General features: G+C 37.0%; 2 protein-coding genes across 7 annotated transcripts in view; one reads left to right on the top strand and one right to left on the bottom strand.

Moving 5' to 3' along the window:
• The window catches only part of LOC308627440 (activator of 90 kDa heat shock protein ATPase homolog 2), a 30164-nt gene extending 26261 nt beyond the window's left edge, over positions 1-3903 (top strand). Inside the window, exons 5-10 of one of the 3 annotated variants that reach the window (XM_081253590.1) lie at positions 986-1074; positions 1744-1860; positions 2267-2368; positions 2924-2975; positions 3116-3256; positions 3675-3903. In XM_081253590.1, the coding sequence (XP_081109716.1) occupies positions 986-1074; positions 1744-1860; positions 2267-2368; positions 2924-2975; positions 3116-3256; positions 3675-3706 (533 nt within the window). In that variant the 3' untranslated portion in view covers positions 3707-3903. Of the gene's footprint in view, positions 1-985; positions 1075-1743; positions 1861-2266; positions 2369-2923; positions 2976-3115 lie in introns of all 3 variants that reach the window. The other 2 variants (XM_081253591.1, XM_081253589.1) reach the window with 2 other exon arrangements.
• A 127-nt stretch (positions 3904-4030) lies between these two features.
• The window catches only part of USP34 (ubiquitin specific peptidase 34), a 245101-nt gene continuing 224866 nt past the window's right edge, over positions 4031-24265 (bottom strand). For 3 of the 4 annotated variants that reach the window (XM_081253585.1, XM_081253586.1, XM_081253588.1), the window contains 11 exons: positions 22630-22708; positions 20910-21036; positions 20175-20282; positions 18777-18881; positions 18537-18661; positions 17410-17533; positions 9144-9223; positions 6686-6826; positions 6439-6582; positions 5379-5538; positions 4031-5200 (listed from right to left, as the gene is read on the bottom strand). In XM_081253585.1, coding sequence (XP_081109711.1) covers positions 4593-5200; positions 5379-5538; positions 6439-6582; positions 6686-6826; positions 9144-9223; positions 17410-17533; positions 18537-18661; positions 18777-18881; positions 20175-20282; positions 20910-21036; positions 22630-22708 — 1801 coding nt within the window. In that variant the 3' untranslated portion in view covers positions 4031-4592. The remainder of the gene's footprint in view (positions 5201-5378; positions 5539-6438; positions 6583-6685; positions 6827-9143; positions 9224-17409; positions 17534-18536; positions 18662-18776; positions 18882-20174; positions 20283-20909; positions 21037-22629; positions 22709-24265) is intronic. The other variant, XM_081253587.1, reaches the window with a different exon arrangement.

Raw genomic sequence — 24265 nt, 5'->3', positions numbered from 1 at the left:
CAGGTTAGGCTGATGTCCAAAGCTCTAGAAACAATTCTGTATGCCGCAGGATAAATTGTAGTCTGGTTGAGAGCTAGTCATGAGTTAGACCATAATTAGTGATTATCAGTATTTTACACAGCGTGAACCATTTTGCCTACAGAATTGTTGATAGTTTTCTGGAATAATTATTTTATCAGTTTTTATAATTATTTGTTTAATGTCTGTCTTCTCTGCTAGACTGTAAGCTCCATGAAGGCATGGAAGGAGCCTGTCTTGTTCACTGCTATATCTCCAGCATCTAGCACAATGCCTAGCATGTAGTAGGTGCTTTATTTTTGTTGAATGAGTGAATGAAAGTGACTGCAGCTATTACAGGGGTAGTTGAGACTTATTTAATCCCTTCACTGTGTGGAATTGAGGTTATTGTCTTCTTCCCTAAATTAGAGAAGTTACCTGCCAGGTAAAATAGCCAGCAGGGCTTGTATGTCTGCACCCCATCCTTGGATTCTGCTGAGTATCTAGGCATTGACATAGATGGGTTTGGGGTTTACACTTTTCCTACGAGATCACACACGCTGCTGGCCCACGGGCTTGAATACTGTGAGGCCAAGCTTTGTGAAGTGATGGTGAAGCAATAAGCCAAGTGTCTGGCTTTGACAGTAAGTGAAGGCCATAAAGCTATTAGTAGTTAGGTGTATAAAATGGAGCTTTTTGGAAAACAACATTTGGAAATTATGCTGTTTTATCAAGAACTAGATAAAAGTGAGGCATTTGATAAAAAGGATAAAAGGCATTTGTTGCCATGGAACTCAGGTTAATGATTAGTTTTATATGTAAAAAATATAGAATGGTCTTGAAATTCTCAAAATGCTGTAGGAATTCTTTTTACAAATATCAGTTCCTTTATATTCTTATATCCTGTTTTCAGTTTTCTGCCTTACTATTTGTGCTGAAAAGGAAAAAGTTCTTTATTAAAACCATTTCTCATACGTTTTCTTTGTAGAATTTACAGTGGGAATGATTTTACCAACCAAAGCTATGGCAACCCAGGAATTGACTGTTAAAAGGAAACTGAGTGAGACTACCTTGCAGGTATGATCTCTGGTGGCAGACATGTAGAGAGGGGGAGAAAGGAAGTGCTTAATGAGAAGGCTTCAAAGCTCTAAACAGCCTTGTGATGATGGAGAACTATGAAGGATATTGAGATGGGCCAGTTAATCCACCCTTGCATCCCTTGCCATTTTGGGGGAAATGATGAAATGAGACTTTCATCCTTGATGGAAGGGATCCTTTTTGTGGGATAAAATTTAGTTCAAGACTGTTGTAAAGGCAGTGTTGTTTCGGTAGGCAACAAATAACAGCAGGTGACTTTGAGGTCACATACCACAATGGAAGAAACTTCTCTCCAGACATTTGGAGGATTGGGAGGTTTTAGGTCCTGTTCTTGGAATCTGGTGATGGGGAATTGACACCCTTTGGCCTTAAGTGCTGGTATCTTTCACCTGCTTATCTTTATGCTCCCTGTGTCATATTTACATATCCAAGTAGGATTTGGGCTGTGAAGCCATAGCCTGGGAGTGGAACAGAGCTAAGGAGCACTGAGCTGTTTCCAAAATAAAGACTAGGTAGGATTGGTGGTGCTGAAAAGGCTTTTAGTGGAAGGGATAGTGTGCGGGACATTTTGGTGTTTTACTAAGACTGGAAGACTGAATTTTTTGAACCTCTTGTCATGCTAATAATTATGCTTTGGAACCTTTTGAGATTCAGGCCTCCTCTCCAGTGGCATTGGGTGTAAGGATTCCCACTGTGGCACTGCACATGACGGAACTGTTTGACACAGCTATCGAGCAGCTGTACAGAATCTTCACTGTGAAAGATGTAAGTCACATCTCAAGCCAGGATCTGAAATGCTGACCCTGGGAGAAAATACACCTATACCACTAAGAACTGAAGCTGGTTCTTGGTTTCCTGCATGGCCGTGTTTTTCTGATTGAAGAGATCTAGAAATCTTTAGGATAGCTTGAGGCGGGGAAGTTATCCTAAAGATTTGAGGGGGGTAAATGATGGGCATTTGGGGGGAATTTATCAGCATTGAGGGGTTTGGAGCAATTTACTGAGCTTTCTTCCTCTGAAAGAGAGGGAAAGAGAAAGCTGTAATTAAAAGCTATGTATTCACAAACAAACACAAAGCACAGTAACTGTTATATTAGTACTTTACATTTAGGTTAAAAACATGATAGCATATGCCAGAATAACATGTCTGTTGTACGTTTTGCTTGGTTAGTTGGTGCAAAAATTTTCTAAATCTCCTGCTGTATTAGAAGCTGAAAAGGGAAGGAAATTCCAAATGTTTGATGGGAACATCACTGGTGAATATGTAGAACTGGTAAGTAATCTTAATAGGTTAAAGGAAAGTTAAGCTGGGACTGACTTCCGTTGATATTGCTTTTTATTCATGCCTTTTTTTTTAATGTGCTTTGGTTTTTATCTGAGTTCACAGAAACTTGACCACTTTATAAAGTTGGTTACAGGGAAAATAAAAAATGTTATATATACTAAAAGCTGAAGCTTTAGTTTCACAGTAATTGTGCAATGTTTATGATTTTAGAAGACACAAGTATAATTCCTCCCAACTCTTGGTCTAGAAGTTTCAGGTTTCTGCCACTAGGGTGTGTGTTGCTAAATGTCAGTTGCCTTGCCGTTGACATCAGCTCTGCATTGGTCGTCACGCTTCTGTCCTTGATGTTACTGCCGTTACACTTTGGCACTGGGGACAATGAATTCTCAGTGGTGCTGGCATATAAACGGGAAGATGGGAGTGGACGTTGTTCACTGATCACTTCTCGTACATAGGGGCTTTCATGAGAGGATTTGGTGTTTGTTGTAGTATTGTATGAAGTTTTAAAAGATGTTTTCAGTGGAATTTTCCCTTTGTTTTCAGTTAACAAATAAAAAGATCGTCATGAAATGGAGATGTAGGAACTGGCCAGAAGGTATGTTATTAGCACCTTTTAAGTCCAAAAACACTCAAGTTTTTTTTTCCCCCTACTATGAAAAAAATCAAATAGTGGTACTGTATGGATAAATTTTTCTTTTCATAATGCAGTAATAAGCTTTCCTTTTTTTCTTCCAGAACATTATGCAATAGTTGCACTGAATTTTGTGCCTACTCTAGGGCAGACGCAATTACAATTGGACTGTAAAGGAGTTCCTGTCTGTGAAGAAGAGAACATGAAATTCTGTTGGCAGAAGCAGCATTTTGAAGAAATACAAGGTTTACTGCAGCTGATCACCCTAAATGGTTGAGTTAGTTAGAAGATCTTATAAGGGCATTACTTTTTGTAAGCAGAAAAAGTGTAACGTTCACCTCTTCCCTCTGTCATTCCTTTAAAAAAAGAGAACAAATACTCTTAATCTATATTGGATGAAATCCATGAACTTAGAATTGAAAGCATTGTTTGAATCTTTACTATGACTAGACTCTGCACTGAGTTAAAAGCAAGCAATGTGAAATTAGGTATTTTACCTCCCATAGATGCTCCTCTGGGAATAGATTGAGTCCCTGAGTGCAGATAGTTGAAGTGTCCCAAGCTAAAGCTTGTCCTAGCAAGCTTGCTGTTTTAGCTGTAATTTTAGTTCAAGAAGACAAAAAATAAATGGCATGTTAATACCATTCCTTTATTTTACTTCAGGGTTTTTAAGGTGTGTAGCTCTTAGGTCGTGAAACAGTGGCACGTTGCATTCAGAAGCATGCTGAAGCGAGGGCGAGCTGGCTGTATTGTTAGGCTTCTCCCTGCAGCAGTTATGCACTTTAGGGCGGTGAGGATTGACAAGTCTATGGAAAAAGGTACTTTTTGGACTGCCACTATACTTCTAATGAAATAGAATACAATGGATAAGTAAGTAAGTATGTTCCCCCATTCAGTTTTCTCATTACTTTCATCTGAGAAGACTTGAAGCAAGGTATGTAAACAAATAAAAAGTCATCACAATCAGTTTAATTAAGTGCACAGAATAGCAATCAGTCATGTCAATAAAAATAAAACAATTATTTTTACATCAAGTGTGCTTTATTTCCTCCACAGGTATTCTGTTAAATAAAGCACCATTTATATACTGCCAGGCCACAGCTAAAGAGGATTCTTTACAGAATCAAATTTCTTGTGGTTGTTCCGTATACAAGTAAACTTAATTTTGATAATAAGAACCACAGCGATCGGAGGCAACCTGCCTCTATTATAAGGTACAAAACTGGCACAGAGGACACCATATTATACACAGTAAAAATGCTGTTAAGTTTAAATTACATTGTACAGGGCCAGGGAACCCTGTTCCTCCCAGACAGCCATATTAAGTGAAAGCCACTACAGTGAACTCTTAATTACATAAAACATTTTCATTATCTGATTGCCCTTTAGAAAGTATACTGAAGATGCAGATTTTTTCATCTGAAGTTCTGCCTGACCAAGAATTAAGCCTATAAATCTATCTTGCCATTCAAGCAGAGAGCACTGGACAAACTGAAGCACAAAAACAGAAATAAGCAAAACTTATACAAACAGCATTGGGGGTGAGGGGTGACCTTAAAAGTAGACATGCTACATCTAATGTCAAGAAGCAGCTTGGTTTCCTTTGCCAGATATCCTCGTGACCACATGGATTGTAGATTCAATGGTCCTACACAGGGTATCTAAAATGTCGTGCTGCTGCATGTGACTAAAGAGTCCTCTGGAATGGCCACAACTGAGTGATAAAGCAGCCTCAGGGTCCTGGGAGGGCAAAGCTTGACCGTCACAGCTTCTCAAGTCAGCCAAGTCAGACAGAACTGCAGAGAGAGAAGTCGAAGGGAACTCGGATTCGTCCTCAGCAAGGTTAGAATCCTTGGAACAGTGGAGGTCTTTAAATTCTTTACAGTCTTCAAATCTAACATTGTTGGGCTGTTCTTCTGCATGCTGTGACCTGATACTTGACGTGTCTTCTGAAAACGAAGATGGAACTTCCATTCGGTATTCTTTAACAGAACTATTTTCAGGGGAAGGAAGATCTTGCTCAGTTCCTGGGTCGATAATTGAGGAGTCTCTTGTCTCATTGTCTGAAGTGCTAGTTGGGGTCAGGACCTCCCTGGTGTCTGTCTTCACGTCACTGATGCAGCTGTCTACAGTGTGCTCCTCGTCACTGCTAACGCGCCTTCTTTTAACAGGAGTTGCCCCTTCATCATCTGTGAAAAGGAACATCAGAACAAATTCTCTGAAAGGTCATTAGGGTCATACTGGGGGGTGGTTGTGGAAATTCTGTTTTTTAGCATTTATATTCAGGAGGCTCACACAGCTATTGTAAAGTCAATTCTTCCCTTCTCCCACCCTAAAGTCAATATTTTATTAGTCCATAAAGCTAACCTTTAGTTTTTCTTTCTTTGGCTTCTTGCTCTTGGAGTGAGTTTCTCTGCTGCAGACAAGTCCTGCATTTGCTTAAAAGCTCTTGCAGAGTAGGAATTAGAGCTGGGTTTAATTGTTTGGGAGTGTGTACCGACAGGAGCAAAGCAAGTGCCCGCAAGTCCTACAGAAATCCAGACAGGAACACTTCAAATTCCAAAGCCAGCATTACAACCGTTAACAGTTTAAATGCACATGTTTACTTTTCCAGGAGTCCATCCTGGTTCCTCTGGCATTTTTAGAAGAACGTTAAAACTAGAAAGCCAGTGTTTTGATACTACTATTGTATTTCATTGGTTCTAGGTCACTAATACCATTATTATGCACCACACCACTAATTAAGTCTGGCTGAAGACCCAAATAGTGTTTTCTGAAAATGGAAGGGGGGGGTGGAATTACACAGGAATTTAAAAAGCAAACCCTGAATGATCCATGAGCAATTTAGGCCTCATTAATCTAGGAATTAGTTTTACTTGGTTTCTCGTGGATGTCATAAGGTCTTCCTCACTTAGCTCATAATCCGTTCTGGCATCTAAGCATTTTGTTACTTGGGAGGCTGCTGCTGGACCTGTGCAAGCACATGTTTCCAGGGTGTTTCATTATTCCATGACATGGCTTTCGTGGGAGTCTATATAGAAGGCAACCAATTCCCTAGTTTTAACTGGCTTTATATTCAGATGACTAATCTTTCAGTTACTTATGAGTCGCAGGCACTAACAGAAACATCACAGGTAACATTTCAAAAAATGTGAGAAAGTAGAGAGATAAAGGGAATGTCTCCCCTTAGTGGTCATTGCCCTTAGCATTTAATGACATTAGCTCATGTCTTCTAAGGTAACAGAAAGTGTGTGCTACATACATAAAAGGCAGAGTGAACACATTTTTATTTGGTTAGTTTTTTCATCATATGTGACTTCCAGAGCTTGAATAATAATGTATATAGTAAAATCATACAAAGGCCAAATTTAGAGTTGATTTAAGCAAAGTTCTTTAGTACATGACTATTCCCTTGCATAGTTCTTACCCCATTTAAGGCAGCACTTGCTTTGGAAATTTCAACTCTGTTGGTGAAATCAGACTGCAGGTTCTGATACTGATTTATCAAGTTTGTAATAAGGGTGCTGATCAAATTGGCACAGTTTGCTTCAGAAAACACCTGACCTTGAACCTGAAAAAGATGAATAAGAAAAATCTCCAAAAGACCAACACAATGAAAGCACAATCACTAACTAACTGGAAGTAACACGCTGAGTTTCCAACTTGTGACATACCTTTAGAAGAAAGTGTGTCATGAATGTGTAGACAATGTTGTTGTTCAGGAAAGTTCTTTCATCCATTAGGATACATTTTATATATTCTGCGAAAACGGGATCTTCACACAAAAGCTTGATGCAGTTTTTTGACATAGCCGACTGAAGTGGGGAAAAGAAGCACTGATTGGTTGAGCACTGAAATAACTGCAAATCTTAAATACACTGCTCATGATATATATCCGAAGTCATTTCACATCCTACTGGAAAAGCCACTTTTTTTTTTTTTTTTGGCTGCAGCTTGCGGGATCTTTAGTTCCCCGACCCGGGCCCTCAGCAGTGAAAGTACAGAGTACTAACCACTGGATCACCAGGGAATTCCCAGAAATGCCATTTTTACTTCGGTCTACTGAATTTTCAGTCCCAGCAACTGTCCTCCCAATAAATTAAAATATTACTAACTTGGACTTAAATGGGTGACAGAAGAAGAGACTTGTAAGAAGTCTGAATGGCAAAACTGAACAAATATGTTTTTATAAGAAATGCAGCTTCATTATCTAGCATTAAGAGTTAATAAGGACTCGACAAATAAGACTAACAAATAGGATGATGTTTTCGAGGAAAACTGATAACCAAATGACCCATAGAGAAAAGACAAATTTTAAGAATTAGATTTGCTCCCTAAAGTGAGTTAAAACTTTCACTATGTAATCTTAGTAACAATAGTAATTTGGTAAACACCCTTCTGCCCCATAAACATCACAAAGGTAAACAGCACACCTCTTTTCCTAATCATCTCACACAGAGAATTAGTGGGTCCCAAAATATGGAAATTGTACTAAAATTTGGTTTTCCTGTTTTCAAATGGTCATGGCTCTTAAACACAAGTAGTATGTCTTTCAGTAAATATATTCCCTAGATTATTTGTGTTTTAATAATAGATCATTTATATGGAAGAAAAATGGACTATTTTTAAAAAATAGGACAAAGTTTAGATAATATGTACATCTATATACTTATATATTTTATTAGAGTAAGCACTGTGGTAACTAAACTGCTCAAGGTCACCCAAGAAATTAGGAGTCAAGAAGGACCAGCACTCAGGTCTTCAGATCCTTGGTGTCAGGAAAACCTGCCTTATTCTACTGGTCGTAGTCTCTGCCTGCTGCCTATATTTCTTGCACAACACAGATGCTTCTATAGGGCTGGTAGGGGCATTGGAAGCCTTAGATGGTTTGACTTTAAGGGAAGTTTTGGGGGTGATGAATTCTGTGGGGAAAAAAGTCAAGAGAGTAGTACAGTGCAGAAGCAGATAAAGCAATAGGCAGTGGCAGAGTACAGAAACCAAAAAAAACAACTACCTAAATCAAGAAGAATGAAAAGAGAGCAGCAAGTGGCCAAGGGGGTGGGTGTGGGGAAAAGCAAGAGATTTGTTGCAAATTACTGAATAAACCACTCAGCTCAGAAGTCAACCAGCAAGTTGTTTTTTGAATGTTTACTAAGTACTAAACCGTATGATTAAAGTATACTAGCCTATCAAAGATTCCTAGTATAGAAAACAAAATGAAATTTCTTTAGGAATAGAGATGAATTCATGGTTTGGGACAAGGAGGCAGAGAAGCAACTATTACAGTATCATATGACACACACATCCATTAGGAGAGTATCCAGAGCACAACTGCCTGGGCAGGAGACTGGGCCAGACTCAAAAGTATTCCAGATGCTAAATGTGGGTAAAGGTTTATGCCAAAGGAATTAATCAACTCATCTTCTGGGAATGGGCAGATGCACTCAGGCAAGAGACCAATAGTTTTTTCAGTGCCTCAAGAGAGGGGGGATTCCTTATGTCTGATCCAAGGAATGAGCCAAACCTTAGGATCAATCTGATTTCTTCCCTTCTCCCCACCAATCTCCCTCCACAATTTAACGAGCATTTATTTTAAGGGGTTGGCTCTTGGACTTAAGGTAGGAAGGGTACAGTGCTTTCTGTTCTCAATGAGATTGCTGATAAGAAAATAAGTGCATCAGACTTAAAAAACTGCTCTGAGGTAACATAAGCAAGAGGTAAAGGACAGAATGCTGAAATGGTTTCTGCTAGAGCTTTTGGAATGGTGGAGGGGAGAAGAAATAGATGGGGGAGGCGAAGGAGCACAAGTGGCTTATGCCTTCTTGCCCTAATATCTCCCTGTTTCAGACTTCTACCACAACTGTTTATATTGGCCTTTAAATGAGAAACTTTACTATATAAACAGTTTGTCTGAAATACCCTTTGTGATACAAATATTACAGATATAAAAAACTCCAAAGGGCAACTCGATGCCAATTGCTTAATAGTTATTTCCATTAATAGTATTTTACCTACCAAGATTCGAAAACACCCCCAATTTCCAGCCAGTTTTCAACCCAGTGTCCCTAAAATTACCGACCATGTGGTCGGATGAGATGAAAGACCAGGTCATCTAAAACTCATTTTCTTTACCTGAGTCTGGCATAGCTCAGTCCAAAGTTTGGGGAACAGTGCAAGATGAAGTGGCAAGCCTTCATAGGCAACTAGGACACCTAATATTTGAAAAGAAATCAGAATAGGTTATAATTATAAATTACACTACTGAGATATTAAGCTCTGCATGTACAATATTATAGCTATTTCCAGTCATAACTGCATATTTTCTATGTTTTAGAAATACATAAAATACTTAAAGGGGAAGAATTCATCTCAATGTTTTAACCAGTGAAATATTTTAGAGTGCAGTACACTTTGACTTTATTTATATCCCATATACCTCATTCCCAGAAGGACCTGCTACAACTTAAACCAATTCTGCTTTTTGAGAATTAGAACTTTATCTGGGACAATGCATAAAAGTTACTGCAAGTGGCTCCAAAGTTTTCTTGGATTAAGGTACCACTCTGCATATTTAGATATTACATAGAATACCTAGACTGCAGTGGAGGGGCCGGGTGCACGTTCAAACAGAGGATGTGAAGAATTAGAAAACATATAATTCTTTCCTCTTTTATCTCATTTCTCCAAAGATAAAGCGAATTACCTTTATAGTAGATTTAGGTAAATTCTGCTCTAAGTCTAACAGCTTCTAGCCTTGTCCCCAGGATCTTTTGGGTGGATCATACTTAGCTGTTATATGTCAGCATCCTATTTGGAACGTCTAAGGTTTCAACCTTTCCTCTTCTTGACTATTCTAGATGTCAAGTATGTCCTTAAGAAATTTGTTCCCCTACCCTCTGCCCTTGTAGCTCTCTCAAAGCACAGAAGTTGTAATGCCACAGTCAGCTGTAAGTAAATTTTCCATCCTCCAACACTCCCAACCCCCCCAGGGAAAGTATAATCATCGAGGAGAAATATAATACAAGTTATCCTCTTCCAGTTAAGAAAAAAATTATGAGTAACACCTGAAGTTGGCAAGCCTTTTTGGTAAATGGTCAAATAGTAATTACAGGTTTTCCCCAATTATGAAACCTTTCTTAAGCTGAAACAGCATAAAGTGAAAAAGCAATTACCTTTTTCCATTAAAGCAAAAATCCTCTTTGGATTTATTTTGGTTAGCAAAAAGAGGTACTAATGTAGGTATGTCATAAAAGTGTAGTGGCATAAAGCAAACTTTTGAAAATTGGCAGGTACCTGTATTTTAGACTTTGCTGGCTGTTTAAGTCTGTTGCAATTACTCCACAGACAACACCAAATGAATGGGTATGGCTGTCTTTCAATAAAACATTCTTTAAGAAAACTAAAAGTTGAATCTCATGTAATTTTCATGTATATCACAAAATACTCAGAATGTAGTTTTTTAAAAAAACATTTAAAATTATAAAAACTCTTCTTAACTTGCAGGTAGCTCATTGGTTGTACAAAAACAGGCAGCATGCAGGCTATTGTTTGCCTCTATATTAGACCATGGGTTTGGGAAAATCTTAGGGAAATCAGATCAGTCATCCAATTTTGTCATCGAAGGATACCTAGACTCTCTTTTGTGGGAAAGCCTATTTTTCTTTATTTTCCTGTCAAGATTAATTCCTTTGTAAAGACCCAAGGAAACTAATACCCTAAAATCTGGTTTGAACTGGAGGCATTTACCCATCATAACATCACAATACACATAAGCAAACAAGGGCATGTCATCAACACTGTTGGCTACAGGGAAGAAAGTTCCTATGTTCCCATGTCTCTGCATAATTACCCATAAAAGTAGAGCAGGGGTTGGCAATATGGCCCACGGCCCACTGCAAAAATAAGTCTGCCAACCCATGAACTAGGGGCTGCTCTGACATAAACCCTCTCATGTGAAAGCAGGCTTCATACTACAATTTAAGATCCTCTAGACTTTATCCACCACCACCCCATTATCCTCAAAGTAAAACAATCTTTATTCCTATTTTCCACAACTACTAAAAAGCTAGCACTACCACAACAAAAAAACACGGAGGCCTTCTATGATCTCAGATTGTTCTCAGGTAATACTCTGATTCAAATATCTTTATTTTACAAGTGAAGAACAAAATATACTAACATCTATTGTGCTAGGTACGTCCGATAATCACATTTAATTTTCTCATCAAATTTGGAAGGCATTATGTTTTCCTCATTTAGCCCGTTTTGGATGAGGAAATTAGGCTCTGAGAGATCACATAATCTGCTGTTTCATCCCAAAAGCCAGTGAGTGATACAGTTGTATCTACCCCAGATTTATCTGATTCTGAAGCCCATAATCTTTTCAATAATCAGTGTTTCCCAAACTTTAGTCATTTCATGTATCATTTTCATGACTGTTTTCATATCTGTCCATCACCTGTACTGTTTACTTGATACTGTTCTTTTAGATTGACTCAGAGAGGCTAATACTACATTAGCCTTGTCTTCGGCAATATAACATCCAGGAAAATCATGCATTTGGTGTACGAGTTATTTATTTTTGTAATACGTAGGATCTATTCACATTTATTAACATGAAAATTATTTTCCCTGGGCCATCTTATACACTACACTCTGGAAAACACTGTGCCACCCATGGTGAGCTAAAGACACCTCTTTCACAGTCCTACCTATTCCCTATCTGAGCTGCACCTCCTTTAGAAGGAAGGCCATCCCTTCAGAGTAGAAGTTTCAGTTTCTTTCCAGCATTTTCACAAAGCACTGAGGATAAGGAGTATGTTGGCTCTGCTGACTTAAGGCAGAGGCCAATGCCATCCTATTCCACACACTCCTCCAATACCTTCTGGGGTGTCACTTACTGGGTGCAAAGCACAGGGAGATGCAATCACCAGCATTCGCAGGCACAATTCCAAGCCTTACCTCAGTAAACAGGATGGGCAGGCCTAAAACATCCTGGCTCCCGTATCACTTATCTTTCTTCATCCTGTGACTTCAGGTATCCTTAACAATAGGGTCCTTACCCCACCCTGTGCCCACCCATGAAGGAACTAATAAGCAATAATGAAAAGCTGTTCCAAACATATTGTTTCTTCAACAGAAGCACCTTATATTGTAGAAGCGGCTGAGTGTGTTTTTAAAAGAAAAATCTTTAAAAAACTGTTTTTGTAGGTAAAATGGTAATTCAGATGATTGCTGTGAGGATGAAATATTTTGTATGTATATTTACTAGTTAGGGTTTCTCCTATCTGAATTGTGTTATGATTCTTTGTCCAGCTTTCTATAGGAGTATTTATCCCATCCAAGCATTATCCATGGGAAGTGAGAGCTTCGGCCTTAGAATATCACATCTGATTCTTCTAATTCCCCTATTTCTGATTTCATATCCACTGAGCCACCTATTATTGTTTATTCAGCTTCCCATGTAGGTTACTAGAAAAAAATCTGCTGGCCCTACCATGTAACATTCAGATCCCTGTGCCAGTTCTTCTTTGTAAATTAACAAACTGGTAACCAACCCCTAAATTATATGTATGTCTATTAAATGTAATTACCATGTATAACCTAGGATAAATGGATTTGCCCTTGGTGGATGGGTAAAAGCTGGTTTCCTATCTGTACTGAATGATTGGCACTTGTTTAAAGTATATTCATCCTAAGAAGCCTTTTGCGAAACAGCTAACCAGTTGTTTCTCCAATCAGTACCATCTTCATATCACAAAAAGCTGAAACATGAACAAGAGCTGTGCTTTTTATAATATGAATTTTTAATGTTTACTTCTATCAACTATATTAAGTTTTTAATTATAGAGATTTTGAAGATTATGGATTTTCTAGGTACATCATGTTACTTGCAAAAAATCTTTAAAAAAATCTTTCACTTACTAATGCATTAAGAAAACTTTCAAAAACTAATGTCAAAAAGTAAAAAAAAAAAACCAAAAACAAAAGAAAAACTAATGTCAAATAATAAAGATGATACTGTTTTGTCCCTAAAAATGAAAATTAAATGATGACATCTAGGGATTTGTTATTTAGTTTAATTTTACTTGAACATCTTGTTAATCTGCACGTGAACTATGGTACCTAAAAAATTTGTTATGATTAGGGTTTGCAGTACCAATTTTCTATGTTTTGAAAAAAATTTTTTTCCTCAAATATAAAACCAATGCATGAACATTACAAATAATTTAAATCTTCTAGATATTTAACCTAGAAAATAAAAGCATCCCATAATTTTATCCTTGTAGTTAAGATTATAATCCTTTTTTTTTTACATGTACTGATTTTTTTCCCCTTGTTTATAAGAATGTGGTCATATTCTGTACGTTTTCCAATTTGTTTTTTTCATGTGAAACAAGGTCAATTCCTATCTTTTTATTTTAAAGACTATATAATACAAATGAACTATGTTTTAATCAGGCTTCTATTGATAGACATTTTGGTTGTTTCCAGTTTTACCCAATACAAACCAATTGAAAATAAACATCCTATGTATGTTATTGTACACTTTTATGAGTAGATTTAGGGTGGATTCCTAGATCTGGTACTGCTGGGGCAAAGGGCATGAACAATCTTAACTGCCTCTCCAAACTGACCCCATTATAAGATCTCCTCTTCCCCCAAACTGTGTAAGTATGCATATCATCTAAACTTCATCTCATAGCTGGGGGGGGAAAAAAAAGAGAAATAATTGTTGTTTGCTTTCTTTATTAGTAAGGATTGGCAACTTCTCATATGGTTACCAAACATTTATTGTGTTTGTGTGTGTGTGTGTGTGTGTGTGTGTGTGTACTGCCTTCATGTCCTTTGCTTTTTTTTAATATTCTTTACCATCTTGCTGAATCCTAAAAACTCTGTACATTGGCACTACTAGCCATTTACCTATTAAGAATGCAAATATTTTCCCCATTAGCTGTATGTATTTTAATTCAATTTATGGCATTTTCAACATGTAGTACTTTCAATTTTTATGTAGTCAAAAATTTCAATTTATTTGATTGTTTCTGGGTTTCGTGTCCTGCTTAACACAGTCCTTCAAATCTCAAGGTGGTATCCATATGATCCTATGTTTTTTCTTTATTATTTCTAGGATTTTATTTTTCACAATTAATCCTCCTAGGATGTATTTTGGTCTAAGGAGCAAAGAAGACATTACTCTTGCCTTTCCTTTCCCAGACAGCTAGGCAATTATCTCAGTATTACCCATTTTCCACTACTCTGATATGTCATCTTTGTTATCTATCAAATCCTTGTGTATCCTTATGTTTGTTTTGGGGCTGTTTTTCCACTGTTCTACTTATGTGCTTCCATATCTGCATCGTGTGGTTTTAATCATTAGAGTTTACAGTCATTCCCTGGGTATTCATGGGGGATTGGTTCCAGGAGCCCCCGATGGTGAATATCCTTATATAAAATGGTAATACAATGACTGTAGTGGAAATTTCAATCCACAGTTGGTCCTCCGAGAATATGGAGGACATTTACATAAGAAAGGGAGAAAACAAACCAATACTTGCCGTTTTTATGCAAAAAAAGAATAAAATTGATGGTGGGCATGTCTGTGAGTGAAACGGTGACGTATACCTTTTTGATATTGCTTTGAATTGTGAACTATGTATTAAATACCAAAAAAATTAAAAAAAATTACTGTTATCTTTAGTAAGTATTCTGGAAATCAATAGTGCCAGTAATCTGGCACTATTCTTCTTTTTCAGAATTTTTCTGGCTAAAAATTAGCTTTTTAAATATCAAAATACTGCGGTCTCAGACACACTAGTATTTCACATGGCAGTCAGCAGCTTTGTTCACATTCCCTGAATTCTCTTCCCACTTTTTCTGTCTCCCCTAACCCTATGCCTGACTGTCCTCACTTCAAGAGCACTTTAACACTCCCTTTGTTTCCTATTTAGGACCTACAACTCTATCCCCTGTAATTCTAATCTACAATTATTGTGTAATTCCTTTTTATCCCCCTAACAAATCTTAAAATCTACTCAGTTACCCATGTAAGAATTACCATAAAGACTTTTCATCAAATCTGGAATGACCTGCAATCCAATACAGGTCTTGAGATACTTCTACCTACAGTCACGATATTCTGGCCCTTGGACCACCTAGCCTTAAGACTCAAATGATCAAGGACATAACCAGTTTAAACTTACCCTTCCCTCCCTTGTTGCCAAATATAATTTCTTGAAGAAACTATACAAATTAAAACTCCCTATCAACTCTCTGCTTCCCATCACAGTCGTTAATGTGGGCTTTGCTTTCTCAAACTCTTTCCTAGTGGCCTCTCCTTGGAAACAGTCATTTCAGCTAGAAGAGGGAGTTACTTTCAAACACTGGGACATAATTTTTCCATTTGTAAGAAGCATAAGCACTGCTTTTAGGTCTTTGTTTTACTTCATATCTAAAATAATGTCCAATTTTCTACATTAACTAAGATATAACCATGAAAAAATTCTTTTCCTGCTCAATTTTTTAAGGTTTTGGTTTATATCTAGAGCTGTCCTATTCAATACAGTAGCCACCAGCCACATCTGGCTATTTAAAATTAATTTGGTTAAAATAAAAAATTCACTTCCTTAATCACATTTCAAGCTCTCAACACTCACATATGGCCAGTGGCTATCATACTGTGGATGGTGATGCAGCTGGAGAATATTTCCATCCTGGTAGAAAGTTCTAAAGAATAGTGCTTATGTAGAGAACCAAACACCACGAGCCAGCACAACTGTGCTTCCTGAGTATAACTGATGAGAGCATAAAATATTATGGAAGTTGATTCAGCTAATATGGATGGCTAAGTGTGTTTCCTTTCTTTCCCTCCTCCTCCTCCTCCCCATGTTTAATTTCCCCAAAACTAGGCATTTGTGTTGATGAGGAAGACAGTCCCACACAGGGTAGAACATTCATTATTTGGTCAGAGCTGTTCAAGTAGATAAAATAGCTCCTCATGTAACTTTTGGTATAAATCATATGAACACAATTACTAAGAACTTTTCTTAAGGTCAGCATCTTTATAAGTCTTCCTTCTTATCTGGGAGCAAGGCTGTGTTACTAGATCTCCTGGATATTTCCCCACACTTGATCATTGCCACTGCTAGGTTTTAGCTTTTTACCAAGTGCCACAACCCAATTATATAATCATGAAATGGCCAATCTGAACATATCCTCACCCGTCCACCCCCCAATCTTCAGCCATATATATATAAAACTAGCTAATGATAACCGGTGGAAGGAACACCCTTTCAAATCTGAAGACACTCTAAACACTTACCAATAAGATGGTTTTTCTGAAGAGGAATTATCCCTGACAGTTGTTACCACTTCATTCTTCTTGGATAACAAAACCTAAGGTATGTTCACATCTTTTGCCCTATGTATAGTGGACCAAAACCTTTTCCAGAGGAAGGAAGGGGCTGTGATTGAGAAGGAGCACAAGGGGGAACTTCTAGGATACAGTAATATTGTATTTCTTGACCTGGGTGGTGGTTCCATGAGTATTTCACTTCCCATTGACCTGGGTGGTGGTTCCATGAGTATTTCACTTCCCATGCTCTGAAACAACACTACAGTACACTGGAGAGGATCCTGGGCCATCCCTAAAGACAACAGACTCACAGGGCACACAGAGCCTGAGAACTCTGGAGGTACTGAGATAAGGGACACCTGGAGGGCTACTTATCTTCTAAAGACTTATCAGCTGGAAAAAGTCACCCAAAGGGAGCAGTCCTCTAAGAGCTCTCAGGCACATCCTCGGAGAGACAATATTACATAAAAATAATTCAAGGTTTCCCCCCCTTCATAATTCACTGATTATTTTTTCTATTTCTCATATCTTCCTTTTCAAGTTTCCCTTCTCACTCACCCCTCTATTTTATGAGACTTACCTCCTAATTTACTCATATATGCACCTCTGCTTCACCCTGGCAAGTCCACTCGGCTTGCTCCCGGTGTTGCCAGCTGGCACTACTGATCTCATCTTACCCTCAGATCAGGGATGGGGAAGTCCATCTCTAAGCCTGCCTCCCTAAGCAGAGCAGTTTTTGGTTTTTGTTTTTAAATTCTGCTGGGCAGATGGAGGAGGACTTGGGCTTCTATGTACAAAAGTGATCAGCCCTAGTCCACACTCCTTTATAAGCCAGCTGAAACTCTGGGAAGAACTATTCAATGGAAACCAGTAAGTTGGTGTTTTCTTAATAAACATAAAAATGTTCCCGAGAATAATTAATATTTTTAAACATTCACTTTAAAAAAGAAAAAAAAGGATTGGCTCATTTTTTTCCTCCCCTTCCTGAATGGCTACGGGCTTAAAATAATTCAGTGGAATTTACTGCTCATCTTTTATACTTACTCAGCTTAACTAATGTTTCAGTAAATTTTTCACAGTTGATTGCAACTCGGCATAATAGATGGATGAACTGATGATAAGAAAAGAAGTAGTCTAGCAGCATACGATCATAAACGTCATCTTTGCCCTGAAGGTTAAAGATGATAAAATGGTTGCACTTAAATTGTATAATAAATTAAAGAGCATATTTTGTGCAAACGTAATAAGTTTAACTAAAAAGCTGATTAAATATTTAAATTCTATAAGAACCTAGTTTTAAATTCCAAGTTTCTGTTAATGTTATTAAGATCTTAATTGCCACAAGTTTATTTTCAGTGTGCAAATGCCTTCAATTAAAATTACCCCTTATTTCTATATACTTTAATAAAGTAAAATTACTGTAGGATTTTAAAATGTGACACTTGAGCTCTATAGACATAGCATCAAGAAGAGTGAATTAAATTTGATTTTTGAAATAGAGTCCAAATAATTTCTGTAATGGTTACTAGAGTGTTAATTATTTTAAATATTTTATCTTAGAACCTCTTAAATGTAGTTAAGATCTAAAGACAGCGGGCAAGGGAGAATGTGAATAAAGTGGGGTGAGGAAAGATAAAGTGGAAAAATTGTTTAGAAAAGTGTTGGAACTGATAAATTATCCTGTGTCAATGTACCTTCTCTCTATAATTTAGAATTAGCATTATTTTAGAGTTAAGTATTAGAGAACAAGAACTAGGCTACAAATGATGATAAATCTATCAATCAGTGATAATTAGGCTTAGGTCAAAGGATTATAATTAGAGGGCAGTACAAGAAGTCATTGATTATATGGCGAAATATAAACAATAGTAAGTACCTAACCTGACCTTTCAGATTTAGATATATGACCCATTTATAATTTAGCCTACTGACAAATACTAATGAGACTGTTAGGATATTTTTTGAGGGGGAAAAAAACTTACTACTTGTGCTTATTGTTGATTTTGCAAATATTCAACCAACATTTCAGAGCAGGAAAAAGTCCAAATGAGTCTAGTCTTCTTAGGATCCACAAAATGATCATTTAAGTCTAATATACTCATAACTGCCAGAGGGGAATTTCAAATTACTGTGTACTAGAAAAACATGGTTTTCCTGGCATCCCAACATACCTTACTGGTTTCCACCATTGTGGGCAAGAGGCACATATTGAGTTCAGGGCGCGGAGGCCGAATATTGCTTTTCCCTCCTATTAGCTTGGTATTTTCTCGACAAGGGAAATAAGGTCCAAGAGACACTAAGACATTAAAAGTGTACAATAAGAATAAATGGAAAAAATAAATCTCCATGTTTCAGTGTGCAGAAAGATTAAATGCCAACCATGTTCAGTACCATGCTAGATGAATACATACTTGGTATATTACTGTGATGGTAAGTACAATGGTTGTGTTGTAGAAATGGAACCAGAGTATGAAGAAAGTCATGGGGACTCAAAAGCACAAGTTCCTTGAGGACATCTGAAAATAAAAACACAATTTGGGTATTAAAAACCGGAGTATGTTACCTGCTACTTTCAAACTCACAAATCCTACTGGGGTGACTGATTGCAGTGTGGCAGCTAAAAAGTTTTAGAGTCTAAAACTGTTTTAGCACTTAACTCTGGGAGAAATTCTGTCTGATGCTTAATCAAATCTGGATCAGCAGAGTTACTAAACAACAATCAGGCATCATTTAGAAACCAAAGTTTAAAACTATTAAGCATCATGGAGAAGTACACTGAGGGAAATATTTAATGCATACTGATTATGTATCTTCATAAAATCAACCAAAGCAGCTTATAAATCTAAGGTTCAAAATTCTTTGGATCTGAGAATCCTTAATCTACTTTTAATGTTTCATGATGCTAGCTGGACTGATTCTCATCCTGTAATTACATAGGAGTAAAGCTCATGACGACAGGCTACTGGCAGAGTTTCTGGCAATTAGAGGTTACTGCTATGCACCCCTCCCCCCTCCTTTTTTTTTTTGGCCACACTGCACAGCCTGTAGGATCTTAGTTCCCTGACCAGGGATCAAACCTGTGCCCCCTGCAGTGGAAGTGCAGAGTCTTAACCACTGGACTGCCACGGAAGTCCTGCACCCTTCCCCTCTTAATGGAGAAGTGAAGGCCTGTAATTCTACAGAGTATCAGGCCAACACCTGTCAAAACTGACTGCTTCTACATGACAGTTATACATGTCATTTTGAGAAATTGTAAATTAGTAGCTATAGTCTCTAAAGATTATTTAAATGGCTTCTAAGGCAGTAAACAATTCAATATGAATTTAAAACAAGGGGGTCCTTTAACAGACACAAATTATCATTATAAATATGCAATTAGTAAAAATATAAAATACTCAGGAGTCTAAGAACAGCTACTAGGAAGTATCTTCAGGCAAAAGAACTCAAAAGGGAAATAATCACCCCCACTCTTTACAATGTCAGTTCTAATCTGTAAACTTCTGCATGACTCTACCTTGTTTAAATAGGATCAGAAGATTTCAGAGCTGTAAGAGATCTAGAGATAACCTTAGGTCAGCAAGCCCATATATAAAGTGACCTGCCTATAATGACATAGTTAATTATTGATATGTTAAGAAACAGAACTCGATTTTCTTAGGATCTGCTGGCCAGTGTAAGTCACACATAAGAAGTACAAATGTCTTCCAAACCCTACAGAACTAACATTACATCTTACATATACACACACAATCCCACAAAAATGTTCTTCCACTAGGTTTTTACACAGCTATATTTTCCAAGTAACTTACCTATACAGGCATTTCTAAGTTCTGGAGGGCTATAGGAATTAAGAAGAGTTAACAGTTTATGGGCAAATTCAATTCGCTCCTGCCACTGGATTAATGCTTGTTTCACATCTGCAAACACAAAAGCATATGTAAATATGCCATTTGAGATCAAACTTCCTCACAATTATTTTCTGTTGTAAACTACAGAATGCTTACACTAAGAAATCCAAATTAATTACATAAACATCTTTGGTGAAAGCTAAGTGATTATTTTCATGAGATGGCTACTATTGTTAAACTTGCTGTATTTCTTAAAAGCACATATTTTAAGTGATGATATGCCCCATTTTCTAGGAATTTATATGCATTTCAAAGTTCACACTACTTTATAGGGACACAAGAGATGTTTGTTTTATAGTTATTTCTCTTGAAAATAAATGATTTAACCTAAGCCATGTAAGTTTCCAGCCAGAGGAACTTCACAAATACTCATGTTGTTACTGTGCTTAGAAATATTTTCCAATCTCCTAAATCTTGACACTTATAGCATGCTTGCCTATTTTTCAGGCAGAGATAAAGAAAATAGACAAGAACATTCCAGTTTTACATCAGTAGGTCATGATAAACATTTTCCTAATGGTTAGCTAACATCAGCCCCGTTTTCCGTACATAAATTAGAGAAGACAAATTCTCTGAAGCATGTGGTTTCTCTTTAATTGTTAAACTAACAAAAATAAGAAGTAGGATTAATCAAACCTTTTCTCTGAAGATATGGGCGAGAAGACTTCAAAACTGAAAGGAATATTGACAGAAGTTCTACTAAGTCTCCAGTCACGTGGCAAGCTGTGGCTTCATGATACATCATGTGCAGTGTGTTGAAAGACTACAAGTGATTTAAAAAAATGAAAAACTTCACTTCACTTTTACTTTTATTGAGCCACAAAATGGTACTGCTCATCCTCTATGACAGATGTTTTCAGACTAAGACTATGTGTGTGTATATCTGCACAAAGTAAATGTATCTGCTTTCTATCCACAAGTCAAATGCTCCCATTCAGCTCTTTTAAAATACAAAATAGTCCTCACTTTCACAGTGTGATATTTTGTGTTTACATTTTACTTTGAAGGAATAATTTATTTAATCTGATTTTTTTTTTTTTTTTTTTTTTGGTTACTGTTTGCTCTAAGCACATATCTCTAAGACTGCAAGCTTTAGAGATTACAAAGCAGCAGCAACAACAGGAAGACTGGGGAGAACAGGTGACTGCTTTAACTAACTTTCCAGGGTTTCTATGAAAGACAGTGGTGAAATAGCTGTCAGTCATGCTCAAAATAGTAGGTCTGAAGAGGTAAAAGAACTCCAAAAGGTAGGAATTCCTTTAATCATACTGGCTTGTTAAATCTTTTGATTCCTTTAACAGTACTAGCTTAATGAAATCCTTAGTTTTTTCCTATTTCATTTTACACCAATGCATCTTCTTTCTAATCCTCTCAAATCAGTCCCCCATAGCCTACGTACTACTATTCACAATTCACAGCTGAAAATTCATAACCTAGAATCTGTGGCAGTACATAATCTGAACAATGTACTTGTGTGGCATTTAACCTGTAAGCTGTGAGGACAGGAACCATGTCTGTCTTGTTCACTGCTGTATCCCCAGTGCCTAGCACAATGCCTGGCACAGAGTAGACATTCAAACATCTGTTGAATGAAAGAATGAAATTCTCACTACTCCTCTTCACATACTTTTGTTTTAGCCAAACAGAAATATTTGGTATTTGTCGAATACAACCAATACCTTCTTGCCTTTGTGCTGATTAAGTCATTTATCTAAATGTTTTCCCACTTATCTCTGCAAGTCCAAATTCTTCAAAGTGCAGTTTCATATGTTGTATTCCTATTCTATAACACCATTAACTGAAAAAACTATCCTACCTCTTAATTTTCATGGTGCCCTTGGCACGTACTTTCATCTTACCTCCATTATTATTAGACTAAAGGGTACTATGCACCTCTGTGGACTTAAAATCATCTCACAGTTGTGGATGTTCAATAATCATGGGAAAAATTAACAGCTGATTGTAACCACCTGTAACAATCTCACTAGCTTCCTCTGATGAGGAACTGGGTCAAATAAGCACACTCTTGAGAAATTATGTGTGTCCTCAATTAAATCCTACAGATTTCATCCATTTCTAGCCTTACAAATGAATTTATAAAACTAGTCTATTTCAAGTGTTCTAAATACAAACTGAGGGGAAAAGTATGTAATTACTATGGAAAAAGAAAATAGCACCCAAAAACTGTGACCTAATTCTTCTTGGAATGTAAATTAGCATTTACTGATCTGCATATTTAAAATCCAGACACCTGTAAAACAGTTTACAATAAACTTTAAATATCCACAAAACAGGAAGTTTGGGTGAGAACATTAAACTGAAATAAATCTACAGTAAAACGCAATAAAGTATTTACCTCAGTCATCAGGATCAACCCTCGATTAAATACAACAAGAAGTCTGTCTTCATCAGATTCTAATAGTATTCTGAAGGCACTAGAAAACAGAGACCAGTTTGAGAACTCTGAATCTGAACAGAACACTTAGGTGACAAAAAAAATAGAAGTAAATTGTCATTTAGATTCTCTACTTTCTTACCTACAAAAAAGAGACAGCTACATCTAGTTCTTAGTAATATAATAAAAGATAATATTAAATAAGAAACCCTCAATGCAACTTAGAGAAAAGTTATGTCTACTAGTATTACACTGGTCAAATCTTAATTATCCACAATGGTGGAAGAGAGGTGCTGACAGGAATATTTTTAAAGTTTCAGTAGAAACAATGTTTCTTTTTATAATGGGTTTATCTTCTACATTATGTTAAGTTCCAGATAACAATAAAATACACTTGGTATTATTGAAGCACTCATCAGCTAGTTACTGGGAAGAACAACAGGAGGGGAAAAAAACACCCAAAACATATGTTGGCTTTGAAAATAATCTACATAATCATCCAAAAGCAGCTGCATTACTCTTGTTAATCGACTTTATTTCATTATTAGGTACTGGAAACTGCTATTATATAGTACAACTGTACTATAATGAGATGTTTTCTTTCATTTTTAAAAAAAATAATCAGGGGCTTCCCAGGTGGCGCAGTGGTTGAGAGTCCGCCTGCCGATGCAGGGGACACGGGTTCGTGCCCCGGTCCGGGAAGATCCCACATGCCGTGGAGCGGCTGGGCCCGTGAGCCATGGCCGCTGAGCCTGCGCGCCACAACAGTGAGAGGCCCGCGTAACACACACACACACACACACACACACACACACACACACACACACACCACCCCACCCCACCCCACCCCACCCCACCCCGGGAAAGCTCCAAATCGTCTTTCGAAAATAAGCTTTAAGCAGTAAACCTTGGGAAAACAATGTTTCTAAATTAATGCCAAAATTTTAAAAGAGTTCCTTTAAAGAGTCCTGGCAAAAACACAGTTAATTTCATTTTGTATACTAATAAAGAATCAAATTTTAAAGTTTTCTGAAGAAGATAATCTTAAATAACCTTATCTTGGGTTGATTAGCTTAAGATACTAAAGTGTTCAAGAAAGTATTGCCAAAAAATGTGGGCCTAATAAAAAACATCAGCCCCCAGTCTTAGATTTAATATACAGAAATTAACCTAGACTTAATTTCTACAGTTAAAGGAAATTAAGTGTAATTTGTAGCAATTCCTTTATAGTCATTCAATAACTTCTGTAGCTCTGAACAATTAACTGTAAAGATCATATTTTGGTATTTTGGCGAATTCTTATAGTTAAAAAAGATAGATAGATCTGGGCTAACTAAAATGAGAAACATATTAACAATGAAACTTATCCAAAGATGGAGTAAGCTATTTCTGGAGACCTCTAGGACTGAACTGTCCAAGCATAAGTTAGAATGAATTCCCACAGAGAGGAAGATTTAATCTTTAGGTGGAAGATGGTACATTAAAGTTCCTTCCAACCCTAAAATTCTATGATTCTGATAAAACACACATAGATAATCCAAAACCAAATCAAAATAAAAACTATTCAAAAGTAGCTAATTAACTCTCAAAATATAAA

Source organism: Mesoplodon bidens (genome assembly GCF_964165515.1).
Source record: "Mesoplodon bidens genome assembly, chromosome: 14".
In the NCBI taxonomy this organism is placed as follows: domain Eukaryota; kingdom Metazoa; phylum Chordata; class Mammalia; order Artiodactyla; family Ziphiidae; genus Mesoplodon; species Mesoplodon bidens.
The sequence above is the reverse complement of the archived record's forward strand: the minus strand, read 5'-3'. Positions and strand labels throughout refer to the sequence as shown.